This window comes from Grampus griseus (assembly GCF_964374135.1).
Source record: "Grampus griseus genome assembly, chromosome: 2".
Lineage (NCBI taxonomy): Eukaryota > Metazoa > Chordata > Mammalia > Artiodactyla > Delphinidae > Grampus > Grampus griseus.
The window spans coordinates 80,567,906-80,590,906 of record NC_139018.1 but is presented as its reverse complement, the minus strand read 5'-3'; the positions used below and the strand labels follow the sequence as shown (position 1 = coordinate 80,590,906).

The window sequence follows — 23,001 nt, the reverse complement described above, 5'->3', positions numbered from 1 at the left end:
GTCCCACAGAGTAATACATGAACGCTAGAAAAGCACCCATGTAAAATATGCTGGTTTGTCATAAGGCAAGACCAAACATGGTAGGGTGAGGAAGGGATGAAGCAAATGTCTCTCAGGTATCACTCAAAATAATTGTTAGCTTCTACTAACAGGGCAACATTCACTGGAAAGAATAAAATAACTGCAGAGCCCTCCTTATCAAGCCAAACTTAACAAGAATTCGCACCAGACAGTGGCTGTGGAAGTCACTAATGAAAGTCCCTCCGACCTGGAGATATGCCAACCCATGGAGGATGAATGGTTCGTCTTCAGTCTTTGGTACAAGCTCTTTCATATCTTCCCTAACAGTGCAAACAGTCTTGTCATCTTCTGGCAGTCACTATTTTCCTTTCCTCCCTTGCCTTTTGTCCAAATCTCTCCCCTCACCCCCTCAAAAAAGAGAGACAGACAGAGAGACAGAGACAGAGAGAGGATATAAAAAAACATGGTTTCATTAATTACTTGAGAGATACAAATTAAAACATCTCCATCAGTAGACATAATACATTTTCTGTTTCACTGATGTTAGAAATGGAACAAACTCTTAGCAGAGGGGATAAGGATGGTCACAAGTGACACTGGTCAATTTAAAGTTTAAGAAGGGTTCTTTGTGCTTCCAAGCCTAAAAGTCGGCAGTAGGCTCTTCACATTTTCTGAGACTTTAAATGCCGATCAATAAATATTCATTCTAAATTAACTATCCTTGGAAAGAACTGATCTCTACTTATCTGAAATTTTCCTGGAAGGCTCCATGTTTGACTTAAGATTTTTTTTTTTTAACCCCTAATGGTACCTGCCCATAGCAAGTACTAAAGGTATCTGTCTGCTGCACCAAAAGAAAGAGTGGTTAGCTTAGTGGTAAGACAGCCAAGCTAATGAGCTCAACTAGCTGTCCGAGAAGCACATGGAAGCAGGAAGGGGCCACTGAGAGAGACCAGATGAGGAAGTAAAATTCTATCACCACTTCAGGAAAAGTAGCTTATGAGCCAGTAGCATTTTCTTCATATGTAAAGGGTAGCTATTGATTTTTAATATAATCTGTACCTTTCTTTCAAAAATTTCATAGGAGAAGCAGGATAACAGCCTTGAATGTATTTATTTTCACTATCAAGACAATCAAGTGAGATGCACTAGATGAAACTGCATTCTTACTGGGACGGACAAGGCAATAGTGTGTGTGACTGAGCAGCCGGACGGCGGGAGTGTCTGTCATCATCCCCGTAGTAATTAGTGTATAGTTCCTGGCATGCAGAGAACATACGCGACAAAAGTTAACTGAAAAGAATGAATGAATAATGAATAAAAGAATTACAAGAGCTCTGAGAAAATTACTAGAAATTACCTGTACTCATTTGTTTGTAACTTGTCTCCCTACTAGACCATAACGCTACAAAAGCAGGGACTTTATCTGACTTATGTCTAATGCCTAAAATAGTACCTGACTCAGTAACTTATTTTTCAAACAAATATGTGAAAAAAATATATTTTTCAGTTGGAGAAACTAAAGTCATTTATTCAACGTTGACTCCTCTTAATACAATATACATTTTGAGAAGTACAAAATGGATAAATTTACAAGATAGGATAAATCCATGAGTACACACAAATCTTCAATGAAAAGGACTCTCTTTCTTTCCAATAGTGCCTGGTTAAATCTTGTGCCATAGCAACTGCTCAGTACATGGTTATAAATCAAGAAAATTTAAGAAATTATTAGGGTTAAGATAAAAGTGATTTATTTTTATTTTTCTCTTTTATCTGCCCTCTCTGTTTTACAGAGGTCAGATAAAATATGTATTTTATAAAATGACATATCGAGCACAATGGGTGGAAATTTTTAAATGAGATAAAAAATTTCAGGAAGTCATAATTCTTAAGAAGGGGTAATATATAAACAATAAGAATCCTCGTCTTTTGAAAGTAGTCCAGATTTGAAGGAGGGAAGGAGGGAGGGAAGGAGAGAGAGAGAGAGACACGGAGGGAAGGAGATTGATTTTACCTTCATTTATTAAAAAAAATCAAAGTAAAACAAACATGTTTGCAATGCCTCTGCAACAAAATTCACGGTGTACACATGTAAACAAGAAAACAAAATACGTTTATGGTCTATTTATATACCAATATTTTTGATGATCTATCTAAATTTACCTGGTACAGTACTTTAGATATGATTAATCATTGTGAAGGGGTATTTACAAGGTAAAAGAACAACCCCATAACAATACTCCATACAAAGCTTTGAATTTTCATGTTTTAACCATAAATAAACATGTATTAATTCAGTATTACATTAAAACGCTTAAAGTGCATAGAATAACAACTTCTTCATATGCTGATGAGGAAATGCTTCAAAACAGGACTGAGGTTACATGAAGCCAGCTAAAACACCAGTTAAGTATCATCTTTAGTATGCTTCAATAAAAGAATTACCTCTAGGTCTTAGAGCACAGAGGAATAGATGGGATTCCTCCATATTAAGTCCCCTTTCTGAACACGTATGCGAGTGGCAATGACTCCCTGGCGTGTTTCTGCACTGCCTTTGTCAGCCATGGCCAATCCAGTCTAGTGCACTCAGTTCCTGGAATCAAGGAAGTCAAGGACCTGGGACTAAGTTTAAGCCATGAGTAAGCCCTTTGCTTTTCCTCCCTGGTGGGGTCTTCTAGTCCTCAGGAAGGAAGCAGAGAAAAGCTAGTCGAAGAAAAGAAGTGGTGTCAAGGGCCTGACTACTCTTAAGCAGATGGTGCCAAGAGAGTAATACCAAGCAGTCTTGAAAATATGACTGCTCAGTCGGTGGCTTCAAACAATAGACCCGGCCGGGCCATATTGGCCACTGAGTGATCAATATGATCAGATACTTCATAATATTATCGGAACTCCATAGTTCTACACCATATCTCCTGGTGCATCATAGGTCATCCATTCCAACTGGTTCTGAGTCATTATACACTCTTGTTTTTTATCAGATTTTAAAAAGTGATTTCTATCTAATTCACCCTCTTTCCATATGCTGAACATCTCAGTTGTTCTTCTTATATTAAAAAACATTTTATGGCTGAATAATATTCCATTGTATATATGTGCCACATCTTCTTGTGGCACATATATACAATGGAATATTACTCAGCCATAAAAAGGAACGAAACTGAGTTATTTGTAGTGAGGTGGATGGACCTAGAGACTGTCACACAGAGTGAAGTAAGTCAGAAAGAGAAAAACAAATACCATAGGCTAACGCATATATATGGAATCTAAGAAAAAAAAAATGTCATGAAGAACCTAGGGGTAAGGTGGGAATAAAGACACAGACCTACTAGAGAATGGACTTGAGGATATGGGGAGGGGGAAGGGTAAGCTGTGACTAAGTGAGAGAGAGGCATGGACATATATACACTACCAAACGTAAAATAGATAGTGGGAAACAATCGCACAGCACAAGGAGATCAGCTCGGTGCTTTGTGACCACCTAGAGGGGTGGGATAAGGAGGGTGGGAGGGAGGGAGACGCAAGAGACATGGGAACATATGTATATGTATAACTGATTGACTTTGTTATAAAGCAGAAACTAACACACCATTGTAAAGCAATTATACTCCAATAAAGATGTTAAAAAAAACAAAAACTTGCTGCTTTTGCATAGCAAAATTTAATTCAGTAATCTGAGGCCACTTTCCTAATTTATCAGCTTTCTCTAACTCTCACTGGAGAATATTTATGGTATACCCCATCTTAAAATTATCAACAATCTTATAACACATTCAACTCCATTCTCCAGGTCACTAATAAAAATATTGAATATTAAGAGTTAAAACAGACTTCTTGCAGAACTGTATTCAACATCCTTCCTCAACTTGACATAAGACCATTCATTTGACTTTCCTTGGCTAAGTCTTGTCCATTTTGGAGCAAAAATTATGTAATCCAATATTGTCTGATGTTTTTAAACTAAAAAAAATACACTATGCAAACTCTTAAACATCTACATAAAACAGATGTGTACAATAATACGATCTGTATAGAACCTTGACAAATTACCCCATTTAAAATGGAGAAGAGGAATTAATTCCTTGTAGAGTGCTTTATGGTTGCTGTGATCAGTTATCACATGAACGCCTTTTGAGGCTTAATTTCTAATGTGTAAGAGATGTTGAAAGAAATAACAATCTGTAATAAGATTCCACATGGGCACACAAACACATGCATACATGTGAGATTTTAAAAAGTCATACTAAATCTATGATGACAATTCATGTTTGGCATAAAAATAATAAAAGCTCAGTATTTCATTTTCAAGTAAAAGTACTAGCCGATTCCATACATGAGACAAAAATACCTAACATGAATTTTTCTAACAATTCTTTTTAATATATAAAGTATTTTATGGACAATATTTCTTTTGTTTCTTTCTCTTGGAAGGCCTAGATTATGGCTAATATCTCATGACACCAAAAGTAATACTGCAACAGATATTAAAGCATTTTTTCAGCCACTTATGCTATAAAATATTAATTGCAAGCCTGTGCATGTGCTGTATATACAGGGGATTAGGTAACTGAGTTCCTGCTCAGTTCTAAATCAATAAAAGATAACATGCACAGCATCCATCATCGTTTTCTCTTCCTTTAGTAGATAATAACTGCAAGTGGAAGATTTTTAAAAATATATATTTAAGCACTCGTGGAGATAACATATGCTGAAGAGGACGTAAGCAATACTTACCTAGGAAGGACAGGTTTTTCTCCAGAAGCAAGTCCCTGAGCAGAACTTCATGCTCATGACCAATGGCACTGGGAAGTGTTAGTTAAGGAAGGTAACATAGGTAGAATTAAAGCACGCTAATACCAGGGCTATACTTTGAGATGAAATGACCAATGGAGGTAATTACAGCAAGTACCTCCTCATACAGCCCACATCTCTGAGGAGTGAGATTTCTTTACAAATCCCCTCATTTAAGTGATTCGATAGACTTTTTTCTATAATGTTTAAATGGATTTTGGCAAATAAAGATTTGTAAATGGATGTGTACTTTATCTTCTTTTGAAAAGAAATTCATTTTAAACATCCTTTATGCTATGTTAAAAATCCCTCAGTTCAATTTAGGACCATTTACTAAGCACTTACAGCAAAGAATACCAACCAGCCTTTGCCCTAAAAGAGTTTCTAGACTTACAGAGTTCCATAAATCTTCTGTGAATTCACACTTGTCACAAAGCCAGCATTTAGCAGCTCCTATTTCACTTCTAGTCTATGACTGGTGATCTTCTGTGACTTGGGAAGTCAAACAACTGACTTGTTGAGAATTATATGCATTCTGGAGGAAAGACATCCTAGTAAAGGGCTGTGGATCAGGGTGTGGGTACAGAGGCTGTTTCAAGTCTTTTTCTCGTGTGTGCAAGTTTTCACATATTATATAATGCATATAAATACATACACACTCACACATGAATGTTTTGAGTGCTGGGACTTCCCTGGCGGTCCAGTGGTTAAGACTCCGTGCTTCCACTGCAGGCGGCACAGGTTCGACCCCTGGTAGAGGAACTAAGATCCCGCATGCCAGGCGGCCAAAAAAAAAAAAAAAGTTTTGAGTGCTACTATGAGGCAGGCACTGTATTAAGTGCTTTATGTATTATATTTCATCCTCACAGTTATTATTATCCTTATCTTACAGATGAGAAAACCGAGGCTTAGAAAGAAATCTGCACAAGGTCATATGGCTAATATGTGGCAGAGCAGAGGATCAGTATAAAATCTCTGCAAAGCCTATGTCTGTGACCTCTGTACGGCTTCTTTAAAAAATATTAAAATTGATTATGTAAAGATAATTGACATTAGTTAATATTTCTTAAATACCATATACTAAGCCTTTGTGCTAAACACTTTGGTGTATCATCTTATTTAATCTTCACAACAATCACATTAGCAGGTACCATTACTAGTCCCATTTTTACAGTTAACGAAAGCAAGGTTCAGGAAGGCTGAAGAACCTGCTGACAGTCTCATGGCCAGTAAGTAATGAAGTCAGGAAAGAAACTTGGAATTCTGGTCTATTTTCCAAAAGGATGAGATTGTACAAAGTGTGAAAAGGAGTGTTATCCTATTCTGGTACTTTAATTCTGTCAAAAGCATTTGGTAACATAGGCAGACCTTGCAGATATTGTGGATTCAGTTCCAGAATAAAAAAAATATCGCAGTAAAGCAAGTTACATGAATTTTTTGGTTTCCCAGCGCATATAAAAGTTATTTTTACACTATAATGTAGTCTATGAAGTGCCCAAAAGCATTATGTCCAAAAAAATGCACATACCTTAATTAAAAAATACTTTATTGCTAAAAAATGTTAACCATCATCTGAGCCCTCAGCGAGTCCTAATCTTTTTGCTACTACAACATCACAGATGATGGTAACAAATATAATAATAATGAAAAGGTTTAAAATACTGTAAGAATTACCAAAAGGTGACGCAGAGACAGGAAGTGAGCAAATGCTATGGGGAAAATGAATCCAACAGACTTGCTCGATGCTGGGTTGCCACAAACCTTCAATTTGTAAAAGGCATAATATCTGCGCAGCACAATAAAGTGAAGCACAATAAAATGAGGTGTGCCTGTAATTATCTAATTCTCCATCTCACTGATGCCAACCTGGTCCTATCACGCCTTGGCTTACCAGAGACTCTTTAATTCTGATCATGCACTGCAAGAGTCCAATTTAAATGAAATAAAGCTTATATATTATTTGTAAAATTAAAAATTCTTAGAGAATTAGTCTGCTCTTTAACACATACAGGTGAATATCACTTAAATCTTAGAATTCAAGAGGTGAGACCACTCGTATCCACTATCAAAACAAGCCCCAAGTCATTGTCATTGTCTTTTTCCTTCTGCTGTCCCCTCCTCCCCATGCATAGGACTGCTCTTACTTCTCACTGAAAACAAAATAAAGAAAACAAATTCTTAAATCACAAAATTTCACACACTTGCAGAGTCCATTGAAGATATCTGATGAATATCTCTCAATGGTTTCTCATTACTAGGGGCATCCCACATTTGAGAACTAAATTATTTACTTCTATTCCACATAAATGTGCTCTCACTTTTATTGTTGTAAATTATTTACATCTAAAATGTTGAATCATGAAACCAAGGTTACTGATGGTACAGAAATGAAACCCACAGCACTTCAAGCTTCCTGTACCCTTGTCTTTCCTTGCTCCTCTGTTTAGGTCTTTGTCTAATAGCTTGTCCTGAAGTCACACTTTGGAAAGTTGAGGTGGCCGGTTTCTCACGCCTTTTGTGTCCGTGAATATAACCTGTGGCAGGAAAGGTGAGTGGGCGTGGCTATGTAGGAAGAATTACAGTAGACACCGAAAGAAAAAGAAAGCACAATGACAATTTATATACTCTTTGCTACTGTGCTTTTTTGGCGTCTTATTAACAAATGACCTATTTACTTTATTCTACTTAAACAAATGTCTACATGTAACATTTTCATAATGGAGTAAAAAGGTTTTGCACCTATTCTATTTATTAAGTGTGTGCTTTCTAATGAAATGATGCAATTTACCGAGTAAGCAATGTAAACGTTACCAAATTATCAGAACAACATACAAATAGCATTTCCACTCACATGAAAATTCAATAATTTTTACTCAGTGTGAAATAAAATAATTCCTGTTGATCAGCCTCAGAAACATCTATGCAAGTGTATTTACATTATATTAAACTGCTACTATCTCAGTACAAAGATAAAATCAATTCTCTATGAACATCCCAGCCTGTTTTATTTTGCACGGTAAAAGCAATCACTAATTTGAAACTTTGGAAAGATATACTTCTTGATTATGCTTTGTTTGATATAAACATATATAAAATACAAGGTCTAGAAAATAAAGCTTATAAAAACAGTAATTTTATTGGCAATAGGCATAATGGAACTGTGAAATTATAATCTAGTCAGTGAATACAATTTACAGACATACATCATTATCTTTATCAACTGAAATCATGTACTACTTTAAATTCTACTGGCAATAACACAGACAAAAAAGGAAAGTGAATGATGGCAAAAATGCAAGGAAAATACTCCAAACAGAATTTATAATGCTTCATAAGCAGAAACACTTAGACTTTCTCTATAATAATACCTATTATTGATGTATGGCAGTGACCATGGGGCAAAACTTGTAAATAATCTCACAAGCCATTTTCTTCCCCAGCAATACAGCAATCTGGTTTCCCGTAAGCATCTCAACTATTACTGAAAAACAGCCTCCTGGCATTTGCAAAGCAGTTGACTTCATACGTTAGTCCATGCATATATAATTAGATAGTTATATTTAAAATCAATAAGCAATCCTTCAAAAGACATTATGCTTTTAAAACCTTAACTTTAAATTGATTTTTAACTATTTTATGTGCTTCAAAATTAACATATAATTCCACCCCAGATACTCTGAGATGGTGTTAGTTGTTATATGAATGTGCTAAACTTTATCACTGTAGCAATGTGAGGTTGGCATTCCGACAGTTTCTAACACTATCATTAATTTTACACTGAAAATAGAAGTATAGTTTCACTTTGGTCTAATAAAGAGGCAAGCTTATGACAATGCTGTGATTTTTATTAATTTAAGTTAGATTGGAATAAGAAGTATACAAAGGGCTATAATATATTAATATTATATATTAATAAATATAATAGATTAAGTTAGATTGGAAGAATAAATATACCAAGGGCTGTAACATAGATACTGAATATTCTTACAAGAGGACTCTGCTAAAAGATTATTTTTCAAAGGTTAACTTTATGAAAAAAAGAAAATGAATCTTTTTTTTTACAAAAATTTCATTGACTCCTAACAAAAAGCCTCCTTACTGGTAATCACCGAGTCACAACTGGTCGCAATGCCACCCATGCTAACAAAACCCAGGAAGGGCATGTTATATTATTAAGAAATATGAGACTCATGGACTCAGATAGATATGATTCCCATTAAAAAATTGCTAATTATTTACTTTTTGAATAAACTTTTTGAGCCAAGGACTGTCAATATCCTTAGTGTTGCCACAACACTACTAAAGGTATTGATTAAAAATGTCCTCCTTCACCACGTCTAGTTGCTGTCCACTCAAATCCTGTTTGAAGAAGCAAGCATTAACTCTAGTAATCTCAATATCTTTAATGAAGAATGACTGGACATCTGTTCTCATAGCCTTAAATTCAGTCCAGAGGGAAAAATTAGCTTGGTTTTCTCTAAAAATGTTTATTAGGAACCCAAGCAAGAGCTCAGATTGTAATCAACATTTAAGCAATAAGAATCTACTGCCCTTTAAAACGTGATAGTCTCTGGTGGCATTTTAATCACATCATCCTTTAACTCCAGGCTCAAAATTTATTCTCAACTAAATTTGGTTCATTTTAAATAGAAATGTGTTATATTTGAAAAAATGTTCACTGGAATGGTTAGACATCCCAGACAATGTGTTACTTGCCTCACGACTCTGTACCTTTAAACTCACTGAAAACCAAGCAGTTTGAAATAAGCCTGTGACTGTGCAACTGCTGAACTGACATCTTCCCGGGGCCTATCTGATTTTTTTTTTTTTTAAGCTGTAGAAAAGAATGGTCTGCAGTGACCCTCCAGTTGATTGAATATAAAATAGAAGAGTATGATATGTGTTTTGTGAAGCAGAACTTTATGTCAGGTTAAAGCTAGACACATCTCCTCCACTGAGTCTAAGCTCGTCAATTGTGCACCTAAAATTTTATGGGAAAGGATACTGTTTGATGCAGTCCACCAGTGGTCCATAACAGCAGTCGTTCACGATGCACTGCAGACAAATAAGAGAAGGGGTCTGGGATGAGTGACTACAAAAACTGGTGCAGTTAAATAGTATCCTAAAAGCAGTCATTCCTTTTCCTAAAAAAAAAAATTTAAAAAGCTATCAAAAGACTGTTCAGATTTAATCACAGAAAACAAAAATTGCATCCTTTTTATTCACTATAAAAGCAAGCTATTAAAAAGTGAAATGCTCTTCTCGCAAATATTGCATTGCCATTTATGGTGCACCCTGACCTCAGTGATAGTTTATGATGACAGTAATTAAATGAGGTTTAAAATCCTTTACTCTGCTAGGCAGATAACAGCATTGCCACTGAAAATAGACAGCTGTGATTAATACCTGATAGACCTGATTTGCTAGAACTCCATCTGGAATCTGAGAAGGGTCCCGTAGCATACTATTTATAACAGACTTGGAGGCTGCAGAAGAAAAGAGATGAACTGTTAGCAGACAGTCAACATACTTTTAATACAACATGAGAAGTGACATATACCTATAAATACACAAAGCATGAAAATGAAAACATTACTGATACTAATCATTTTTTTCCTTTTTTCAAATCTACGGGAAGCTTTTAATTAGACCATTTTGCCAAGTTTATAAGCCACATTGCCAGATTTGAAGATGACCTAATTTTTCCAAGGTAAATTAACAAGTACAGACCTAAAGCATATGTCTCTTTGCAGATAAATTAGCTTTGGAAAAGCCCACTTGGGGGAAAAAGAAAACCACAACAAAAACAATCAGAAAAGAAAATATTTACCTTTTGCAGGTAAGTATGTTATAATCAAGCATATGTACCTGGAAAGCTTAGTGAAGGCAGGTCAGATTCAAAGACTTCAATGACGTCAATAAAAAATAACTTTCAGCTGAGAAAGCATCTCTGAATTCTAAACCTTTCTGAAATAATTCTCATCAACTGCCACGAAATGTTATGTCCATTTCACAGGTAAGGAAAGTAGGTAAAACTGACTGACAATAGAGCAAATCTTTTTTTTTTTTTTTTTTTTGCAGTATGCGGGCCTCTCACTGCTGTGGCCTCTCCCGTTGCGGAGCACAGGCTCCGGATGCGCAGGCTCAGCGGCCATGGCTCACGGGCCCAGCTGCTCCGTGGCATGTGGGATCCTCCCGGACCGGGGCACGAACCCGTGTCCCCTGTATCGGCAGGCGGACTCTCAACCACTGCGCCACCAGGGAAGCCCTGAGCCAATCATAAATAAGGGAAAATAATACACACACACACACACACACACACACACACACACACATTTATATTTATATACGAATTTTTGTCCCAAAACGTCTCATCACACCCAGTTGCAAATTAAATTGACCTTATCCTGGGGAACCGCAACAGAAGGGACTATGGGAGGCATCTTCTGAGGGATGCTATATCAGATCACACCCTTTGAAAAGTGAGGCAGGAGATCCTGGCCTCACTGTTTACTGTAGGCATGCAGAAGCCATGGTGGCCAGAACACCTCTTCCTCAGCATGGGAGGAAGGCAAGTCTCTAGATGGAAGCTAAGTCAGGTGTTGCTTAGGAACCAATTCCTTCAAGTCCTCCAGTGGAATCATTCCCATTTACCAAAATAGCTTAGGGTCTGGTCCCCACAAGCACAAACTAAAATGCATACTGGATAATTATCTAGTTAAACAGAATGAACACAGACCACAGACCTATGTCATTCAGGTTCTGAGAAAGTTTTTGGCTTAACGTATTTTTTTAGATTATGATGTTCTTTATCAAGTTCAGTACCATAAGAACACTGACAGATAGGATAAATGTTAGTAAATTCTGTGGAAGGAAATAAGGAAATGACATCTTTCTCACTTAAGCATAGTATGGAGTGCACAAAGAAAAAATGAAGCGCAATAATTTTAATTATTTCCTATTCTTAGTCCCATAACTGCATGTTTATAGCAATGTTATATAGTTAATAGCCATTTATAAATGTGTTTGCACTGCAAGTGGAGAGGCCATATTTGGAGTCTCAGAAAAGATCATCATCACTGGAGGAATCCTATCCAGCCCTATCCCTATAGCCAGCTCTGCAACCTGGCAAATTATGGAACCTCTCAAATTCGGTGTCTTCCTCTGTAGAAAGTGATAATGTTATCTGACATGACTACCTTTAAGGGTTCTTACATGAGTCCCTAGAGAAGACAGCTACAACAGCTTTTTTGTTATGTATTTTGTTAAAGTTTAAGTAATAATAAGAAACAAATCAGGCTTAGGCATTTGCCTCATGTAAGCTTAAGTTAGACTCAATTATTTCGGAAAGACATTACCACGGATAAGCGGAACAAACATCGGAAATATGAAGCAGCAAACTGTCTTATTATAAAAGAATAGATTATTCCAACAACAGTGTTAAATAGATAGAAAAGTACCTGGTAAACTCACTCTGTTTTCCCAACTTAATTCTAAGGCCAGGCTAGTAGGAGGGGAACAAAGCAATCGCACATGCACTGGGTCACCTTCCCTGAGGGACTGCACTCTCTCTGGTCTGCCACTCAGTCACCGGATAGTAATGGCAGACACATTCCTTTGTGGTACCCATGATGCTATCAGTGTCTCAAGGGAACAAAAGCACCTTCGCCACATGCACCTGGTTATTGCTAAGTTATTACACTGCTAACTCTCACACCCATGTGAGAAGAAGATTACTAAATGACCAGACAGTATACCCAAAAGTGCTATTCTAGGGAAAATTACTGACCTCATACCAAACTATATGCAAACTCATTGCTAAAATCATAAAACAAAGGCCCTTTTTAAAAAAGAAGAGGGACAATACCCTAGTACAGAAAAAAATTAGGTCATTTATTTTATGAGGGAAGAAAGGGCAATATTAAAGAAAAAAGAAACTGATGACATCATAATTTTCCTCACAATATACATTTTAGAACAGTGTGCTTACCAGAATTAAGAATTATTGCCAATAAACTTAAAAAAAATAGTTTGAATATATTGAATAGAACACTATTCAAATCAAAGGAAGCTTGCGAGAGGAAGTTAGTGATTTTTAAAGTGAATAGTAAAAACTATACATTGAGTCCGCGTTCATTTTAAACTCAAAAAAAGCTCTTTTCTCTTCTTGCAACCTGCCGTTTTTCAGAGCACGAGAGAAAAGTGCTAACACATAGGAACTGCAGGCCAAGGCTCCAGATGCAGGATGTGCCTGCCCTCCATGCCTGGGTCTTTGCACTCAGGCTTGAGGAGGTCTACATCTCAGATCAAGCCAGAGTGCAAGCATACATTTACACACATACTCTGAAGCTTAGGAAATGCCAAAGGGAGGAATAATAACATCAACCAGATAAGGAAAGGCAATTGGACAATCTTGGGATGGCTGGGGATAGGAACCCTCATGGAAGCCTATGCCTTTCACAGAAGCTGTCCCTAGGCCAGCCATGACATCTGTCCAATGTACATCAATCTATTTTGACCACAGGTAGACAGGAGTTTTGTTCTCCCTAACCTTTCCTAGAGGTAGTCGTTCTGTTGATTTCACAATTTAACCCTGTCACTGCTTCAACTGCTGGGATTTCAACTATCTACCAAGCATGTGCAAAGCAAGAATGCATGAGTCACTTGAAGCAAGATGTACAAGAATAGGAGAGCTGGTATCTGTTAAAGCACGCTACACAGAAGACAGGCAAGAGGCAATGCCTGGACTAAGGCATAATGCCTAAATAAAGATCATGATCTTTTTATTGTGGAATATTTCTAACATAAAGAAGGCAGGAGGCTAATATAATAAATATCCATGTCCCACCATTCTGACTTAGCTTCTGGATCGGCAATTAAATTAACTTTGGATAGCCTAAGATTAATTTGTGTAAACTTTTAAATTTATCACTCTTGCTAGAGGTTGGTTTGTTTTACTAGTATTTTCAAGAAACCAAATTTGGGTTTTGCTTTCTCTCTACTGCTCCATTTCTTCAAGTTACATTGAATTTATCCTTTTGTGATCATTGTTTCCTGCTTTCTTCTTTGAGTTTGCTACACTTATCCTTTTACTAATTTACTATGTTTATTAAATACATTTTTAATCTTTTAACATACTTTTTAAGGCTATAATTTTTCCTCTAAATTCTGCTTTAGCTACATGCCATCATTTTTGTTGTCATTTATAAATATTTTGTAGTTTCCATTATGATTTAATCTTTGATTCATAAATTCTTTTAAACATTTCATTTTTTATATTTCCAATTTGATCAGATTGTGGTCAGTGTATGTGATGTTTAATTTGGAAGTATGTGCTTGACTTCCTTTGTGTTTTTACATGGAACGTATTTTTATAAATGTTTTATATGTCTTAAAAATCACTGAAGTTCCTATTGAGGTACAGAGTTCAGGTATGTCTAGTATGTCAAGGTTTTTAATTGTATTATTCAAATCTTCTATATTCTTATTAATATTTTCCAAACTAGATATGAACTAATCTACTACTACTGTCAGTTTGTCAGTTTCTCCACATAATTCTATCAATGTTTGTTTTCTATATTAGGAGGCTATTTTGTTGGGTGTACAAACTCATTGTTTTACATATACTTCTTAGAAATTATATCTTTTGGCATCAAGTCATAACCTTCTCAATCTCTTTTTTTGTGCTAAACATAACATTACCTAGCGGTAATACTGCTGCATCACTTTTCTTTTGGATAGTATCTGCCTGATATATCTGGTATTCCATTTCTTTACTTTAAACTTCATTGTATCATTAAGTCTTAGGCCTGCCTCTTATTAATAACATTTAGCCAGATTTTCTAAAATCAAATTTGAAAATCTTTGCTTTTAAAAAAGTGAGTTTAATCCACTTGCAACTGAGACATCTGGACTTATCTCTACCCTCTTGTTTTCCATGTTCTGGTAACCATTTTCTTCCCTTCTCCATTTCTCCTTTACTACCTCCTAGTTGATTAAATTTTCTTTATGCCCCCTTTCTCTCTTTATTCACTTGAATGTAATACACTTTGTATCTACTTCTTCAGTAGTCCTCTCAAAAAAATTTAAACAATATCTAATCTAATCATACCTCCTTTGTAATTCTGAGTATAAGTAATTTAGAATGCACTCACTCCAATCAGAAAGCCCCCATTCCTCATCAGCCTCCATGTTATTGTGCCTATTATTTCTGTTCAACTATCTTGTTTGTAAACACAATTTCCTAGTTAGTCTTTGTGATGGTTAATTTTATGTGTCAACTTGATTGGGCCACAGGGTGACACATTTGGTCAAACATTATTCTAGATGTTTGTAAGGGTGTTTCTGGATGAGATTCACATTTGAATTGGTAGACTGAGTAAAGCAGATTGCCTTCCCTAATGTGGTGGGCCTCATCCAATCAGCTGAAGGACTGACTAGAACAAAAAGACTGAGTAGAAGAGAATTCTTTCTGCCTAACTGCCTTTGACTTGGGACATTGGTATTTTCCTGCCTTTAGACTAGAACTAAAGTATTGGTTCCTCCTGGGTCTCAAGCCTGCAGGCCTCTGGACTGGAACTAGGCCACTGGCATTGCCTCTCCTGTGTCTCCAGCTTGCTGACTAACTGTAGATATTGGGACTTATTAGCCTCTATTATCATGTGAACCAATTTCTTATAATCAATCTCTCTCTACACACACACACACACACACACACACACACACACACACGCACACACGCACACAGTCCTACTGGTTCTGTTTCTCTGGAGAATCTTCACTTATATAGTCTCTTTCCATTTTTAAAAACATTTTTAAAATATTCAATGCTTATTTAGATTTATCAACATGTTTGTCAATTTCCTTTTTCAGCATTGCTTCTTGAATTCCACATTCTACTTTTGGATTCAATATCCAAAAATTGGATATTGTTACTAAAGCACCTCATTTATTAGTTCTTTCAGCTGGCATCACTGAGTAGTAAATCATTTAGTTCTGCCTTGTCTGAAAATATCTCTACTTATTTCTCACTCTTGAATGATCATATAGCTGGGCACAGAATCACAGGCTAAGATTCAGCCCTTTGAAGATATGATTCCATTGTTTGTTGACATCTATTACAAATAAGAACTCTACTGTCAGTCTAATGGTAGTCCTTATATAGGTAATTTGTCTTTAATTTCTGGTTGCTTTTAGATTTTTCTTTGATATTCAATAGTTTCATCACTGTTCACTTGGGTATGGCTCTTTTTATTTAGCCTGCTTGGAATTAGCTATGTTTCATGAGTCTAAGGATAAATGCCTTTAACCAGTTTGAAAGAAATGAGCCATTATAGCTTTGGTCTCCATTCTCTTTCTGGAACGCTTACATTAGACATCTTTTAGGTCTTATTTTATCTCCTACCCCTATAAAGTGTTTATATTTCCCTTCTCTTCATCTCTTGTGTTACACTAAAGTTACTTTCCTTAGATCCATCCTAGAATTCACTAACTTTTGTTCTAATCTAATTCTTCTAATTTTTATTTTTTTTGTTTAATCCAACACTTCACTCATCTAATGAGCTTTTAACCTCAATGACAATTATTTCATTTCTAAACGTTATTTTTGTATTTTTAAATGTGTTTTTCACACTATTTCCTATTCTTTCATTTATCCAGTTATAGTCTTCCTTTTTTTTTGGCTGTGTCAGGTCTTCGTTGTGGTGTGCGGGCTTCTCTCTAGTTTCGGCACACGGGTCTTCTCTCTCTGGTTGAGGCGCACGAGCTCAATTGTTGTGGCACGTGCGGCTCAGTTGCCCCGCGGCATGTGGGATCTTAGTTCCCCAATCAGGGATTGAACCCACATCCCTTTCATTGGAAGGAGGATTCTTTACCACTGGACTATCAGGGAAGTCCCTATAGTCTTTCTTTTTATTCAATCAGCTTATATATTAATTTTAGTTTATAAATGTCATCTTATAGATTAAATTTATAGTGACTTCATTTTCTCATCTCTAGTCCATAGTATACGATTTCTCTACCTATCTATCTATCTACCTGCCTACCTACTTACCTATCTTCCCTATGGTGGTAGTTTCCTTACTTGCTTTGTAAATTTTTACTGTTAGCTTATTTTCAGAAAGAATTGTTCGACTTGTGCTGCGGAAATAACCATGACAAAGTAGTTTTATGTATATTTTTGCAGAGACTAGTTTTATTGTTAATTTCTTAGCTCAGGCTTCCTGCAGTAAGTAAGAATGCAAATCTGAACCTATACCCACAAATGGTGCTGACCTATTTCTAATTTCTCTCTCCTCTCCTAATACTCCACAACCCAAGTCCATATACAGTAAGCAAGCTTCCTTACATTTTCTCTAGGCACGTGGAGTTTCCTACTCCTTTTTTTCATAGTTTGGGCTATTTGTAGAAGTTCAATTCCAGCTCCTGGCTGCACATGTTTCCCTATGGGGTGTTAAAAATCCCAGCCCCAGCCTTTTATGTCTACATCTAAAGCTAAAAACTCTTATGGACCTACACAGTGTGAGCCCCTGTTCACCATTCTGAATACACATTCTGTCTCCATTTCTTGTAACTAGAGATTGAATTCCTTTGTTTGAACTTGATTATGTATTTTAAAAGGTTTTTTTTGTTGTTTATTTGGTCTATCATTTCTATGTCTTTGTCATGGAAACATAGCCCATCCACAAAAACTCACTCTGTTATGTTGCTGAAGTTTTTGGAAACCCTTTAATAAGAAGTTCAAGGGAAAACTTGTTTCTTTGTTAATTTTTTTTTTTTTGCAGTTAAAGTTATATAAATATATAAAGAAAAAAGTCCTCCCATGAAGTTGGAGCCCCAGACAATAGCGAGAGGGGCAGGTGGCAAATATGCAGGTAGGTTGGAGAATGGAACCACCTAAATCACCCGTGAAGTCCTCTCTGCTGCATGGTGTCTGGCTAGGCCAGGGAAATGGGAGAATGGTCATTGGTGGCTAGGAAATAAATCGTTCCCCTGACCTCTCCAAAGGCTGCTACCATGTCACAGGCCAAAGCACTGTGCTAATCAACAGGCTTAGGAAACAAAACAACTTGCTTCTGCAGGTTTGAGAATCAATTCCACGGGCTTCTCAAATACAGACCCATATTTTTTTTGGTGGAGGGGATTGGTGGCTTTAAACACCAATTTCTTAACATGCTCATTATTTGGCAAGTTGGGCTGGACTCAATGGAGACAGCTTCTCTTTGTGTGGCGTTAACTGGAGTGGATTATCTGGGTGCTGGAGGATTCACTTTCTTGACCACTCACTCACAGGTCTGGCAAATCTGTGCTTGCTGTGAGGTCAGCTATAACTGTGGGAGAGGGGCCTCGGTTTTTCTCCATTTGGACCTCTCTGAGGTCTGCTTGAACTTCCCCTTGAATTGACGGGTAGGTTCCAAGAGCAAGCATCCCAAGGGAGCCAGGCAGAAGTTTATGGCTTCTTATGACCTAGCCTCAGATATCATACAAGACCATAATTTTTTTTTACATCTTCCTCAAAAGAGGAAAAACATGCCTTCTAAAGGAAAGGTAAACTTGCAAAGCTATGCACTATAATGCTTTCAAATGGAAAGGCAGCACGGAACAGTGGTTATGTGCTGAGTCTAGAATCAGATAGACCTGGTTTGAGGCCTGGCCCTTCCACCTGCTAGCTGTGTCATATCAACAAGTTAATTAATCTCTGTGACCTTCAGTTCCCTCATCAGTAAAAGAGCATTAACACTGGTGCTTATTTTGTAGGGTTGTTGTGAAGATGAAATAAAATAACACGCAAAAAGCACTAACATGCTGTTTGAGACCTGGGATGTTACAGTCGTTAGGCTGTTGCCTTGGCCGGTGTTAGATTACAGTGTGGCCTGCTTTTTGCCTCCCAAAATCACATCATCAAAATCATTTGTTACTTTCTATGGTCCAGAGGGTAAAAAAAGAAAAACTTCATGAGGTATAAATGAAGTCAGGAGCCTGCTCTTACCACGCACATGTTGCCACGGCCTTGGAGAGACAGCAGAAGTGAGTCTATTCAACAGGCAAAAGGCGTCAATGCCAGAATTTCCCTCTTTACACCCCCCCCTGCCGCGCCCCCTTGTGGGATTCAGTGTGTGCAGTGCACAATCCGGAATCAAACCTGTTCTCTGGAAAGAACCTGGTAGAAGTCCTTTCCACCTCTGTGTGTGTTAAGCTTAATGTGTTGTCGCTGCATGAGGGGTTTGTATTTTAAGTCTTGCCTATAACCATAGAAGAGAGAGATTTTTTCCCCTCCAGCTAAGGGCATTTCAAGCACCAGCAATCAAGCAAGTAGCAACTGTGCCCAAATCATTAACATCACACCCACTTTTATAACTCTTCCTTTCCTTAGTGTAAGCTCAGATAAGTGGCCAGCTACTGCGGAAAGGAACGGAGGCAAACAAGCAGGTGAATCATCTTCACTCTTAAGGTCCCTGGAAGTCCTGCCTACTGCAAAGAGTGCCATCTGCCTAGGTTACACCTGGACTGAAACAAAGACAAGACCATACATACATGCGACCTCTAATCCGATGTCACAAATGGATTTAAGCATGATAAGTGAGCCAGCATGGGGCTGACTATACACTGGATAGCAGCAGTCAGGAGTGAAAACAAGATGAAGTGAGGGATGGATGATACAGGGATAAAGATGAGACGGGTCATTTGGAAGGAAAATTCAAGTGCAGACAGCACAGTGTTGTTAGAATCTGGTTCTCCCTCCATTGAAAAAACAAAGAATAAAAAAAAAAAAACAAACAATCCCTGCAGCTGAAAAGCTGGATGGGGAACACAGCTGCTCCCAAAACACACCAGGAGTTCTGCTTCTTCACGCGGCTGCTCCAGAGGCTGAGCTCCAGAATGGCAAAGCCTAAAATTTAATCTAGAATTAAATTTTAAGCTAGAATTTAATCTCTTCTTCAAGTGCTGGTTTAAGGCTTTTGGATATCAAGGTCATGAAGGTCTCAAGTTACATCTCCATGGAGCTGGCCTGCCAGTGCCTTTTCTGGACAATTTCAATATTGCCAGTGGCCTACAGGAGCCTACTTTCTCTTACAGTTGGAACCACTCCTCTGGAGAATTCCAGGCAGCTCGCTAGCTCTCCTGTAGCACAGGAGTGATCTCTAAAGCAGTCTGATCCCATTTGACCATCTGAATAAGAAATATCTTTTAACATTAGGGAACCCTATAGGGACAAATTATAATTTTGCTCTCTAACTAGCACATAATTGTGTAAGAAATAACTTGAACTAGAGTCATCAAAAAAGTATTATATAAGGACAAGAGGAAGGTGTCTCCAAAGCATGAATAGTCACACTGATCAGATCCTTGTCTCAGGCAACTTGCAGCTCTACAGCCATCATACACCATCAACTCCTATTCAACGAACAAACATTCAACAGAACTTTATTCAGCATGTGGTTAATGCCAAGTACATATTTAATTCCACCCCAGACTCCATCGTCCAAATCTAGAATGTTCTTTTGAATCCTTCCGTTGGCCAAAACTTCAAAGCTCAGTTCAATTCTCACCTCCTCCAGTAAAGTTTTCCCTTAATTCTTCTTGTTCTCCTCTCCCTCATACTGTGGGGCGGAGTGAACTCATTGCTACCGATCATTTGGCACTTTATTAAATATTACTTTGTCACCTGTTGACAGAAGATTGATCAGGATGCTAAGACTTGAAACCATGAGAGCCCAAAGAAAACAAAATCTGAAGGAAAAAAATAATGCTTAGCACAGTACGGAAAAAAGATATCATACTTCCTCAATGCTATCTTTACATATCTGAGGGTTTTTACATGGAGGATTAGCTAATCCTGTGGTCACACCAAGAAGATGAGAAATAATTCTTATAAGTTTATTACTGGTGCTGAAGCTACAAGGTTTCAGATTGCATTGTGGCCCTATGTTTGGTCTACGTCAATCTTTCTTCACCTCTTTTTAGTTTGTTTCATTATGGCCGCCTCAGGACACTTTCAGACGTTTTTTTCTTAACTGCTCCCCAATGAAATTTTAATGCCGCAGATATACTTGATATCTGGCTACGCCATATCACCATCTTTGAGAATGCATGGCTCACAAAGACAACTGAGGAACTGCTTGTGTCAGGATACTTGACAAGCTGCCTAAAAGCAAAAATATTTCTCAGCTATCACCTCAAAGTCGCTCTGCACAAACAGCTACTCAATAAATTGCTGACCACATTATTAATGAGCTACTCAAAATCCAATTCCCTACTGTTACAGCCATTTCTAGGTATTAAAATGGATTTGACTTAATTTGAGCTTTTATTATTTCAGATGAGTAGGCTTTTTAAAAAACTGTTTTCAGAAAATGTAGACTAAGAGGCTATAGGACACAATGGGTCTTTAGATAAGTGCTGACAACATCTAATGCCATGTGTCCCAAAGAGAAGAGGGCTTAACACTGGCATAGGAGAAGTGACTTTACTAGGACACAAAATAATTATTTGAACAGTTATACGTTATTTTAACAAGTACTTTCTATTTATGGCAAGAAAGCCCAGTTTATTATTTAACGTGGTATTATAAATTTCCCTTTGAAAATATAATTAAATAAATGACATTTTAAAAATATCAGGTAGATATAGCATATTTATTATTAGTACATGTGGTACACTATGTGGATATGGTAAAACTGTAAATGTACCCAAATTTCTAATTTCAGAAACACTATACAAAGTCAGTTGAGCATTCAGGAAGGCGGGGTTACTCAGCCTACCCTATAACAAGTGTCCACTTCTGAAAAGGAATAACAGTCAACATTTACTGAGTGTTTACTGTGTACCAGGCACAACTCTAAACCCTAATTCGATGAACTCTCAGTATGTACTCACAAGGTGGCTATCCTCATCTTAGATATGAAGAAACTGATGGGGAATTTACGTAATTTGCCCAAAGTCCCACTCCTAGTTAGTGGTGGAGCCATGATATGAACTTACTAGCCAGTTGGGCTCATAATTACCTGGGTATTCTCCAGCACTATTCCCATGGTACTCAAAAGTAATGTGAAATGTTCCAGATTGAGGCATCATATTTATAAGAATTGACCTCCAGATTGAGGCAACATATCTATAAGAATTGACCTCGTTTTCCTCCCTCCTAGATATCCCTCCAATTCAAATATTGGCAGTTAAAGTTGCAAGACACTTAGTGCTCCAGGTAGAGCAAATATAGGGCCACATAATGAAGCTGAGCTCTTCTGTCTAAGCTGAGCTCTCCTGTCTTACTGGGGCCCTGCATGTCAGATGACATTGAGAGTTGAGTCACAGGTAAAGAGAAGACTCCAACTCAAGGTCAGGGGAGAAAGTTAATGGCAGCAGAGACCTACCAAAATTTGCTGAGGTAGCTAGAAAACCTGGCAAGATCACAAGTTTCTTATGTTATATAAAGAAAGAGAAATGGATGCTCTTAAAGGTGATACTGCAGGTGGTATGACCGAGTTTGTAGTGGTCAATGAGACAGGGATAAGTCTCTGCTTTGCAAGTTGATGACTTCAAGAAGCCTTTCTAATAATTCCCTCTGGTAGCCTGCTCATTTATATCTCCCGTGTTTCCCTTTGCTGGCAAAGACCCATACCACACCATCGTGTCTGCCGCAGTGCATAATTAGAAAGCAGTTAATTCTAAGTCATTAAAAGTGTTGCCCAGGATTGGAAAGATTCATGGAAAGGGAGATGGTATTCAGGCATGAACCTGTGCTCTTTTTTGGCAGGCTCCCTAATCTAATGGGAAAAGAACAAACTAAACGTTAGATTTCTTAAATTTTAGGAGAAGGGTCAATGGGGAAGCAGAGATGGAATTTCAAGGTAAGTTAGACAATATGAAAATTCACACACTTTCAGTACATTGAAAGAAACATTTCCTGGGAACCAAGCCCATGTGACCAATTACAGCCAGGGACAGGGCTTCTATTCAGAAATAACTTGCATCTAATTCTCTTGAGAAAAATCTCAACAACTTTCAAGGAAAACACAGCTATTCAATTCCTGCCCGTTATCCAACACAGAGATCTTTCTTACACTTTATTAATTACAAAAAAAAAAAAAGTCAAAATTCCATGTGTCAGACAACCTAATAAGCAATGAAGGTAAAGTACAGGTCAGTCTCATTTTAAGGAAAGAAAATACCATAAAGATATCCTACTAGGTA

At 37.3% G+C, this 23,001-nt stretch overlaps 1 protein-coding gene across 2 annotated transcripts in view; it reads right to left on the bottom strand.

Moving 5' to 3' along the window:
* The window catches only part of CDIN1 (CDAN1 interacting nuclease 1), a gene marked incomplete at its 3' end in the record, with an annotated part of 212,022 nt that overhangs the window by 105,985 nt on the left and 83,036 nt on the right, over nucleotides 1–23,001 (bottom strand). For both annotated transcript variants that reach the window (XM_082649600.1, XM_082649601.1), the window contains exons 6-8: nucleotides 10,219–10,298; nucleotides 9,818–9,867; nucleotides 4,756–4,823 (exon numbers count right to left, since the gene is read on the bottom strand). In XM_082649600.1, coding sequence (XP_082505726.1) covers nucleotides 4,756–4,823; nucleotides 9,818–9,867; nucleotides 10,219–10,298 — 198 coding nt within the window. The remainder of the gene's footprint in view (nucleotides 1–4,755; nucleotides 4,824–9,817; nucleotides 9,868–10,218; nucleotides 10,299–23,001) is intronic.